Consider the following 11,238-nt stretch of genomic DNA (forward strand, 5'->3'; position numbering starts at 1 on the left):
AATGAAAAAAAATAACTTTTTATTTTTACCTAAAAGGAATCTACCAATGCAGCAATAAATGTATGAAGTTTTCTCTGAATTGCTATTAATAAAAAATCCTACATAAAAACCATCAAGAACTAAATGATGTAGGTCTGGCTTAACTTTGGGATGAGTAGTTGAGATCTATCCCTCAAACCTCTGGCTTACGACATTAGGTAAAATCCAGCAATAATAATTTCGTAATTCCCTGCAAATTTAAAATATAATCAAAGCAATGAAAGGGTATACATTACTCAGCAAAACATAAATCCAAAATTAGTTTCAATGAAAAAACAAAAGTATAGCCATTGTTCACTGCTAAATTTCAGAAAAAAATTGAATCCTAGATAACAGAGAAATATCAGACTTTTCTTGTAGGATTTTTGTCAAACACCTTATGGCATAGATAAACCAATACCTGCACAAACAAATCTGAGAATGTGGGGGACTGGAGAGAGAGAAACATGCAAACAAATACAAGATCTATGAGGATTAAATAGAGAGGAGGGGAATGGAGTAGGTTTTTCTCATCATCTCATCCACAACTCCTACAGATTCAACATCAGGAGGTGCAAGGGGAAGAAATAAAGCCATTCCGCTGCACAAGGAGGAGTTCCAGACCTGGACATGAAGAAATTACCAAGGCCCTAGGGATTTTGTCACTAATGCCATGGAGGAGAGGGATCCTGGCGGCCACCCATCTCCCGGCGACTACCCATCTCCCGGCGACCTCCACCTTTTCCCATCCCAAGCAGTAGAGAGAGGGCACGGTGCTTTTTTCCCCAATCCCATCCAGGCAAGGGTGTGGGATTATATACCTTGCCAAAATGAACTGCCGGTTCTGCTCCCTCGTGCTTGCACCTCTACCGGCAGCGCCGCTCATGCGCACCCGCGACACAGCGTTGATCCTCCGTCGGTAGCCGTGGCCGCGCTGCTCTGGCGTGCTCGCGCTTCCACCGGCGGCGGCACCCCCGCGCGCCCGCGGAACGGCAGCGCCGACGACGCCACCACCCGCGACGTCGTCCCCAGGCGCGCTCTCGCCGCTGCAGTCGCCCAGGCGCGCGCTCGCCATCACCGCTGCAGGGACGGGAGGGGCTGGAGGAGAAGGTGGTTGGTGACGGTGGTGGTGGCCCGCCGCCGCCGGCGACCATGCCGGCGCCGCTCCTCCGCCGGTGGGAGGCCGGCGCGAGCGATTGGGCAAGGAGATCGCGAGGGGATTGGGGAGGAGAGGCTCGGGAGGGGATTGGGGAAGATGAGCACGCGAGGCGATTGGCGGGCCGGCGGCTAGGGTTTCCCTCCGTGGGATGCTGCCTTTTATACCCATACCGCTGAAATACCGAAAATACCCCTGCGGGGTGGAGATCCACTGGCCGCCGCCAATGCGCACCGACGGGGATCCCAGCCACGGCCGCTGACGTGCGGGGCCGGCGAAGGTGGGGCCCACATGGCAGCCGGAGGCGGGTAACAATTGGCCGTTACATGGGGTTAGCTAGCAGAATTGAGCCAGAAATCAACGGCCGAGATTAGCCTGCCAGGAAGATCGGACGGCTGAGAAGCTGAGATCGCTGTGAGAGCCCCATGGGGGTGCAACAATTATACCTTTACTAGATTTAGATGTGCGCCTTGGCGCACGACCCCGTGGAAACCACACCGAATCGCAGTTTGTATAACAACGGTTATTGACTCTGTATGACTAAAGATGAATATTAGACAAATAATAATGTTGAACCATGTGACCAACAACAAATCCATGGCAAACATGTAGATCAATGTCACACATAAATAGTTCTTGAACCAACAAAAAACATTTCGTGCTGACTATCAAGCCTTTCAACCTAAAAGCAACCAACTCAAAGCACAATCTCCAGCTCTAAAAGTATTTCAAGACTCGTAGTCGTCTGTCAACTCGATCCGCGCGTTCCTGGACTTCCAACCTGATAAACAATTTGAGAAACACTATATTATCCACACATGGAAATCTATTACAAGCGGTAAGTTTAAAGCACACTGCAGTTGGTGATTCGAAAAGGAAATATAGATGCCACCGAGCACTCAAGTGTTCGAAAAGAAAATATAGAAACAACCGAGCAAGAATGATGACAAAAATAACATCTACATAAGTTGCACAGGGATTGTTTGCAACAGGAACCTACTTCATATGTAGGACAATCAAGAAAGGACATTGTATTTAGAGGACACGACACCCGAACAGAAAATGAACACCTAATAGCTGCTATTGCATCACCAAAAGCTGACATCCCTGCAAAGGAAAAAAAAATTAATCAACAGCTACACTCAAGCCAAATGCCTAAATCAAACCAATAGTAAAGAGCACGAGCTTATTCATGTTCAGTATGATACGATAGCTTGCACTGAAAAATGAGAGAATAGATCGGAGAAGCAATAGTCATGAAAGTACATTATATACCAGGAACATCCTAATTAGAATCACTCGAATACGCATAGACCATTTTATACAGGTACTATCCTAATCAGAATCATTGGAATATAGACCGGTCCAGTCTATCAGACAGTGGGGGTGATAACACAAGCTGTGTCAAAATCGACAGAATTAGTTGAACGGAAAAGCAAAAGCAGACGCCGAAAAAACACGGAGATATGTTGTGCACATAATAGTAGTAGTCAAAGTTAGAGCAAAACATGTTGCTCTTCTATATATTAGGGGTGATGCCACGTATCAATCTCTAGTAAAACACTATGTGGTTCAGCAATAGCACGACATGTTTTGCAAAAAATACAATACAGAAGGAAACAATGGTGTAAACAAAAGACGATAGGTACATAAGTAATCACCTGCTAAACAATTGTACATGAAATCAGTAAATATATTACACATGGTAGTGTTTCACCTCAAACTTCAGACCTTTAGTGTTTTTTTGCAAATATTGCATGTACTTGATTGCTCGGAACACCGCCAGGTTCTCAGCAATCGGAACGCTGGTCTTTTGTAATGTCGAGTTTGGAAGCTGCAGATGATCTAATGGCGTCGTGCATGACACACGCTCCTGAAGTGCACCTAGTAGAGAGTAAAGTAAATGTCCGATTAGTCAAGAGGAAATGACACTAACATCAAGCCCACGTGGCAATCAGATATCTATAGGTAAATCACACGCCCTCATGTAGAGCTCCTTCAGGAAAGATACGGCTTCAAGAATAAACATTGTCAAGGTGAGATCATACCGTTGAGGAACATCAACCAAATAGACAAACCTTATAGTTGGCGGAAGGATGCAAGAATTTCCATTGGACATTCTGGCTCCACCCAAATCTGCAACGGATAAAGACATGCTGATGAAATGAACAGAGAACTGAGAGAAGAGATGAAGTCATGGCTAGCAAAGCAACAATGTTGATACTTTTTGGATTTAAATCCCAGCTTCAGATCTAGTATATAGGTATGGCTAGGAAACTCACTTAACTTGATCATCTTGTGAAAACTACATGCAACATCTGTGAGGCTTAAAGCCTTGAGCAATGGGACATGACCAAGAATCAGTGGATCTTGGAAATCAATCCAATCAGCAAATACCATTTGCGTGAGTTGAGGGAGCCAGTTTAGTTTAACTTGTTCAAAAAGATAACCAACCATACTGACTTCAGTGAGATGAGCATGCTCAACTTGCAATGTGCTGGGATTATCAGTCACAATTGAACAAATGTAGATCCTTCAACAGCTTGCAAGTGATGAGAAAGTTGGATATGTCTGATTCACCAAATCTCAAATTCTCTAGGTTGAGGCTAGTGAGACTGCCAAATGCATTCGCACATGCATAAAAAAATCAGGCAGGAGGTCCATATGAAATAACTGACATATATCCTTGTGTGTAGCAATGAAGTGAGTCTAACTGGTAGCTTATTTCATCTAGTCGCTCTGGGTATGCAGGTTTGATGATCAGGAACAAAAGGGAGTCATGCCCTGTCTATAATTTATGTTTTCTTACTATGTCAGTTGATTTACCCGATTACAAAAATGTGTATGAGCAGGCTAAAAGTGTCAATATTAGAAGTGCAGCTGCCATTGTTTAGGGTCAACACTAAATTATACATTGTATCCATTCAGACTTAGTTATCTGGTTAGGAGTGGCAATAAGAATTGAGTCTGTTGGCAGGGGGTATGTATAAGGTCTATGTTTGAGAGGTAGATAGAAATTCCTATTTGTTAAGAAATGTTGAAGTCCCAAAGCAGACAATGTTGACGAAGCAGCTATCAATCTTAAGGGGCGAATAAGAAACTCCCTATCTGTTTGTCTATCTCCCTAGTGACATCCAAAGCCTGATTGCTTCAATCAGGCTGCAAGACAAACTTATCAGGCATGTTAGGTCCTAAAACATTCATTAATTTCTTTGCAGGGAAATATTCATTTACTCACTGTTTTTTTTCTTTGACAAACATTCATTTACAGTGTTCTTATTTCTTCAGCGAAAATTCATTTAATCAAACTATGGTATACTCTTCAGCATGTCAGTACCAAAATAATGCTGAAGATGAACTTTGTTATGTCTATAACATGGAAATATGATGAACTCTTATGTCTATGTTGACCCTTGGTTATGAAAAAATTCAGGAAAACCGAATAGCCGTATAAAATAGCAGTGCCATGCATTTTGTCCACTGGACGCAGTTTATGATTGTTGTGAGATTTATCACATAAAATCCAAAATATGTATTGCCGATCAGTTCATTAATTAGAAAAACAGTAGTACACAATAAGAATGCATATAATATTGTTTACCTTTACAATTAAATAATTGTTTGAGAAAGGTGCTAGCCACATGAAGATAGAAAACATCATGCCATTAGTAGAGAGACCGTGCATTTCAGAAACAATATAGGAAATATGAGCTGCAATAGTAGTAACTCTGAATTAATATTTAAAATAACCCATTGGTGGCAGCTGCAAGATTTCAACTTAGTCTTGCCCTCAAAGTATATAGTTTCTATGCAAATAATATGTAAAGCTATCACAAGAATAACCCACGTAGAAAGAGAACCCATAACCACAACTAATAATAGGTGGAGATCACACATAAATCTTGCAAATACCCCCATAATTACCTTGCAGCTCACCCCCAAATGTCTTCCTTGACCCTATTTCTGCTCAACTTGCCCCTCAAGAGTGCATCAAGAAACTAAAATAACTTTGCATATAACTATTGAATAAAATGAGGCATTGATTTTTCCAATATGAATCCATCAAATGGGGAAAAACAACTGAATAATTAACCTGGCTTGTCTAGTACGAATGCAGCTATACATACCAGATAACTCTTGTACAGCCCTACCCAATAAATTATTAAAAGAAAACAAATCTCAGAGAAGAAATTATATTGTCTACCCCACAACATATACAATGAACAATTCACGCTACATGGGGGCTCTGAGTTCACTCTCGTCATCATTGTGCACTTATAGCCTGCAATCGTCGGTTCTGAATATGTCCCCGTTGTTAGATGGTAGTCCAAATATGAACTGATGTAGACATGCGGTTTGTTTGGTTCAGAACTTCACATGATACACCGAAAGTTTTTTTGAGATGGTGATACACCGAAAGTTTCAAAACCAATCAAATTGCAAACTTTATTTGCTTCAAGTATTACTGCATCACAGCACAGAGCTGTTTGTTTCACTGTATCACACCTAAGATCAGTAGGGGATTCAAATGCAGTAATTTTGACTGATCATTTAAACCGGTTCCCACTTGAATTAGCTGTAAGTAAATTATTAGATGTAAAGAGCAACATATAGAAATTATACTGTAAGTAAATTATTGGGCACACTTCTTGGGGGAAAACCTGTACAGAATCGCTAGTAGGCACTAATTTTTTGAATCCAGTTTTAAGCTACCAACAAATCATCTCAACCTATGCTCAACCATCTTGGCAAACAATCATAGTGCAGCTTGAAGCACAAACTTTATAATTTCCATTGCATAATTTCAGTCTCCCGCTCTACATTAGTTTCGAAGACCCTTTGTTAAACAACATGATCTTATTGACAAAATAGTTGGGCAAACGTGGCTTTAGAAATCTAGAGAAAGTGAATATACACCAAAAAGGATATTAGGATGTGCAAATGGATGGTATATGATGACCTACACTATGTGGAAATAAAAGATAAAGGCTTGGACAGACACCTTAATGTAAAGTAGAAATTTCAGAGTGTGTACTGAGGGGAAGGAGTGGCTCACCTTGCTGCTCAGGGAAGCAGTAGCTAGCAGCGGCATTGGAGTGACTTTGGTGATTTGGTTATCCCTTCTCATTCGGTGACGGTATACAGTGACACCCCACCTTTGTGCCCTATAGGTTGGGGACGATGACAATGAGAAGTAAAAGAACAACAAAATTATACATTACAAAACCGAGGATGGCAATTAGCAGAAGGAGAAAGCGTCAAAAGTTGTAATAGAATTGATTGGAAAACCTCTATGTAGTTCGCAAATAGAACATATTGGAAGGTGTCATTCTCCAGTATCTGCACTAGCAATAATTCAGAAAATAAAGCTTCATATAATCGATGGGTTAACTGGGAATATATTTGTTCAATAGATAAAACAAACATCAATGAACTTCCTAGTGCGTGAGAGAGACAGAGAGAGACCTCCGATCAAGCGCACACACAACCTTGCCGATGCGAGGGAAACCGCCTTGTGCTCCTCCTGCCATGGTGACGGAGTACAGAAGACTATTCACACAAAAGTGAACCTTCACTTCGGGCCATAGCCATGTAGCTCTTAATTGCAGAAGCAACCTTTACTTACAGATATGTTGCACAATGCTCATGCGGATGCCCACGATAGCACCTTCAACAAATTAGGGACAACGCACAAGGTCAGATATAAATGCATAGAAGAGAGAGAGATGTTAGGCCTAAATATCAACATGAGAAATGATGTGAGCAAGACCTTCCCAGTTCTAATTTTTAAAAATTTCCGATCTAATTGGTAGTAGGATGAAGTAAAATATAAGAAAAGTATCGACATACCTCATCCATTGGCACAATCTAGCCGATCTGAGGCTGGCCACATAACCTGCCAACCAGCACAAACTTATTATAATAATAAGCTTAAGAGAAGCAGATAAAATTTTCAAGAAAATACATAAAGAGGTGTTACGAAAAGGTGAGATGGTGAGCTAACTCGTGACTCAAGGGCAACAAATCCATTGGAGGTTGGGGTGCTCTCTAAGCAACCAAGATAGGTTCGACCACACAAAGCATAAGGGGACGGGTGGATGAGTTTTGTCGCCTACATAAAGTCTTGGAGTCTGGTGTGGACTTGTTTTTTTCTACTGACGACAACAGCAATGGTATCGTCGACGACAGGGATGACGGGCGTTGGCCACCGGACCCTAAATATTATCAGTCTTAGGACACCACACAAAAGTTTATCTGGAAATTGAGACCTTAAAAATCAAGATAGAAATAATATAAGGAGCTCAAGTGACTAAATGAGAACTTCATCTGTTGAATAGGTTTATTTGGGCACGTAACTTTCAGTGGGTAGCGAGGCATTGCTAGTCACATAATTGATAGGGGTGATACAATATACATGCAAGCCATTGTTGGATGTAGCTAAATTTCGGAAAATGTAAACTATTGAGGAGAATACATTACATGGATTAATCGTACTGTGCAACCAATTACGTTTTTTAGGAAAAGTAAACTATTGAGTAGAATATTACATGGATTAATCCTTCTGTGCAACCATATTGCTTTTTCACCGAACACCTTGTAGGCACAAATTATAAAGAGCTGAACAAACAAAGATGAGAGGGGTTAGATCAAAAGAAATAAGGGAGGAGACGATAATCAGTAGGAAAAATAGCACCCAAGGACACAGGGAAACACATGCCCTGGCTAGAGCCAAACTTGTGCTGAATCAAAAGTTCAAAACCAGGTGAATGGATCCGTACATGCCATCTTTCGGTCACCATACACGACGAGGCGTCGATGGGTGGGGCAGAGCCAGGCCGGCCGTTGGCCGCGGCTGCCGGCGGAGAGGACAGGGATGGAAGCAGATTAGCTTCCCCACTTGCTCCTCCACATCGAGCTCTGTCTCCTCGTCCATGGCGCATTGCTTCCCCTTGCCTCTCTCTGTTCCATCCATGGAGAAGACTGGCAGAGAAGAAGTGGGCAGAGTGGAGCTAGTGGGGAATGGAGGAGGGGGCGGTGGGGGCTGATGCTCGTGGTGAGGAAGAAACTGGGGGAGGGGATGGGCCATGGGCGGGCGGCCAGGGAGGCGGGCAGCGCCGCCAATCGTAGCGCAAGAAGGACGCGAGGGGATTGGGGAGGAGCGGCGCACGATTCCGGGAGAGGCGGCTAGGGTTTTTTTCACTTTGGGCTGGCCTATTTATACTGTGCGGTGAAAGCAATTGAAGGGCTGAGATTCGCTGCAAGGGGCCATCCAACGGTCACCATCTCAAATCGCTGTGAGGGCTCCGCAGGGGGGCATCATATATACCCCTGGATATATAATCCGTACAACAATCATGGGATTGGCACTACACATAATTGAACCCAGCTTGGATCTTTTCTGATAGCACTATTCGTAAGCTCCTACTTCGTCCCAGTAACTCGCGGTGACATCATCGATGCTCATTGTCGGGGATATTTTATAATTTGCCACACACTACTTTAACCCTCTATAATTTGCCACAGATTACTTTTTGTTTTACTATTTGCTAACATTAGACTAATTTCTTTATAATTTGCCCTTTTCATTCCTTTACAGATATTTTAATTTTTTTGACCCCAAAATACATTGTGTAATACCGTATTGTACCCTTATGGCTGAAACTCTCAGCCAAACATAGTAGATCCATCGAGTCAACCAAATCAGCAAAACAAGGGAGTTGTGGGCATCCTTCATTCCTGGCGGAGAAACAGGGATCCAAGAAACAAAGAAGCTGGGGGGCTAGGCGAGATCACCGCCGGCGGCAGCGACCGGACCACGGGTGGCGCGTCCATGATCGGAGACCATGAAGGGCAGCCACGATCCATGTACAATAGCTCTCCCGAACTTTCCTCCTTCCCATCTTTATTTGCCATATTTCCCTTGCGTGGCAGCCACGATCTGTGGTAGATAACTGACTAAATATGAATCTCATCATCTTGCTGGGATCCCCATCTTGCTTTTGTTTCTGCACTACACCATGCGGGATCCCACACCATATTGGCATGTGCATATTAGATGTCAGTATCAGTACCATAATATTGACTTATGTTTCCTCACAAACAAATAAATTGCTATTTTGTTTTCGACAACTATCTCATTTATATCAAATATTAGATTCAATGCTCACTTATGTTTCCTCACAAACTAATAAATTGCTATTTCATTTTCGACTAGGGCATCGACGACAGATACTACCAACTTGTCTACTTTGAATATTGCCCAATCCAATGATGGAAGTAGTTTAGTTGATAGAGTCATTGATTGGTCTCAAATTGAGATAGCACCTGCAAATGAAAATGAAATTAAAGTTCCTGTAGTAGAAGAGAACTTGTGCTTGATACTTGGAATTAATGATAAATCCGGGCATCGACGAGCTATAGCTGGAGCAGCTATCGAGGCCTCCATTGCAAACATCAATGCTAGTATGGATGATATTGACCAGCATTTACTTGCTGATGCAGCTCTCCCTGTGCCTGACCATATGTCTGAAGAGAAACACTTTTGGTATGACAAAGAACATCCTGTGATAGAGGAAGGTTCCTTGTTTACTTCAATGCAAGAGTTTAGGATGCTCTTGAGAACATTTGCTATTAGAGGCAGTTTGACATTCAAATACAAGATAGTGACACGACTCGATTTATAAGCCATTGTAAAGGAAATATATGTCGTTGGAGAATAACGGCTAGGACAACAGAAGATGGAAAAACAGTCATAGAAATAACTCATCTAGCATCAGCCTTTGATGTTGTATGTTGCAACTATTTTATAAAGTTACGCGCAACTAACAAATTATATTGTGTTTTCCTATGGGTTAACAAAATAGTAAAGCCAAGCATTTGACGGATTTTTGAACGGTTGTAGACCATATGTTAGTATAGACTCCACCTTCATGAATGGAAAGTGGAATAGTCAGTTAGCAGCATGTACTGCACTTGATGGACATAACTGGATGTTTCCTTTCGCATTTGGATTCTTTGCTTCAGAGACGAAGGGTAACTGGACTTGGTTTATGGAACAATTTCATAGGGCAATAGGACATCTTCAAAATCTAGCTATCTGTACAGATGCATGCAAAGGGTTAGAGAATGCAGTTAAAAAAGTTTTTCCTCAAGCTGAGCAAAGGGAATGCTTTAGGCATCTAATGGAAAACTTCAAAAAAAGTTTCATGGAGACGTTTTTGGTTGGATGTGGCCAGCAGCCAAGGCCTATCGCGTAGAAACATTTAACTACCATATGGCCAAGGTATTTGAAGCTAAACCCGACACTACTAAGAAAAGGGCAATCAATGGCGCACCACTTTTACCCATCAGTGGCGCACTGGTGGTGCGCCACTGTTATCACGCCACTGCTAAGTTTTAGTAGTGGCGCACTAGTGGTGCGCCACAACTACCCTAAGTAACAGTGGCGCACTATGTGGTGCGCCATTGACAAGTCCAGTGATGCGCCACTATTACCCCAAAGGGGTGCGCCACTGTTGTTCTGCAGTATTGCGCCACAACTCTATGGTTTCGGTGCGCTACTGCTACCTCCTGGGGTGCGCCACTGTTATGGCGTTCTGGTGCGCCATTGCTTCCTGTACAAGTGCGCCACTGCGGTCTCTCGGACGTGCGCCATTGCTGGCAACAGCGGTGCGCCACTTGCTACTTTCGAAAGGGGATCGAGAGTAGTGCGCCACAAGGTCCAAACTAGTGCGCCACTTGCTACTTATCGGTCGTGCGCCACTGATGGTCCTCTAGTGCGCCACTTCTAGTATTTCGTTTTTATTTTTTGTATTCCTGGCAGGTATTTGTACAGGTTGTATATCACACTATAACAACACAAATATAGTATATATAACACACATAAGCAGCTAGCACAGTATACCAATACATAGTCCTTCACATTAGCCTCCATGCTTCACAAGATTTCAAATATTAGATAAGTGTTACCGTGTTACAAGTCACAAATGAGCTAGTGGTTACACAAGGTCGATCATCTAAACTAGCATCACATAGAAGAGAGCTAGAGTCACTACTAGCACCGT

At 42.6% G+C, this 11,238-nt stretch overlaps 1 protein-coding gene across 11 annotated transcripts; it reads right to left on the minus strand.

The window, feature by feature from the left end:
• Window positions 1–1,757: 1,757 nt before the first annotated feature.
• On the minus strand, window positions 1,758–8,303 carry LOC124681601. 11 transcript variants are annotated; one of them, XM_047216484.1, is made up of 10 exons: window positions 7,954–8,303; window positions 7,723–7,792; window positions 7,025–7,070; window positions 6,801–6,842; window positions 6,664–6,724; window positions 6,464–6,514; window positions 6,231–6,339; window positions 3,253–3,310; window positions 2,906–3,058; window positions 2,018–2,281 (listed from the first exon to the last, which is right to left on the minus strand). In XM_047216484.1, exons 1-7 carry the CDS (start codon window positions 8,113–8,115, stop codon window positions 6,289–6,291), a joined length of 483 nt encoding a protein of 160 aa, XP_047072440.1. In that variant the 5' UTR covers window positions 8,116–8,303; the 3' UTR covers window positions 2,018–2,281; window positions 2,906–3,058; window positions 3,253–3,310; window positions 6,231–6,288. The 11 variants fall into 11 exon arrangements, 5 of the variants coding, with proteins under 5 accessions (XP_047072440.1, XP_047072439.1, XP_047072441.1 ...); XR_006995950.1 differs by adding exons at window positions 1,758–1,955; window positions 4,776–4,885 and having other exon boundaries at window positions 2,175–2,281; window positions 2,906–3,310; window positions 6,464–6,842; window positions 7,954–8,288; XR_006995952.1 differs by adding an exon at window positions 4,776–4,885 and having other exon boundaries at window positions 6,464–6,842; window positions 7,954–8,297.
• Between the last annotated feature and the right edge of the window lie 2,935 nt (window positions 8,304–11,238).

Source organism: Lolium rigidum, unplaced genomic scaffold (genome assembly GCF_022539505.1).
Source record: "Lolium rigidum isolate FL_2022 unplaced genomic scaffold, APGP_CSIRO_Lrig_0.1 contig_47971_1, whole genome shotgun sequence".
Classification (NCBI taxonomy): domain Eukaryota; kingdom Viridiplantae; phylum Streptophyta; class Magnoliopsida; order Poales; family Poaceae; genus Lolium; species Lolium rigidum.

What these genes read in the sequence shown, in the direction of transcription:
- LOC124681601 (XM_047216482.1), bottom strand. Translation starts at nt 8,115, where the DNA reads ATGCGCCATGGACGAGGAGACAGAGCTCGATGTGGAGGAGCAAGTGGG. An exon ending in TGGTGACCGAAAGATGGCAT is followed by an intron (nt 7,793 to 7,953) that starts GTACGGATCCAT and finishes TTGTTTGTTCAG; the next exon opens with CTCTTTATAATTTGTGCCTA. An exon ending in GCACAGAAGGATTAATCCAT is followed by an intron (nt 7,071 to 7,722) that starts GTAATATTCTAC and finishes GCTGGTTGGCAG; the next exon opens with GTTATGTGGCCAGCCTCAGA.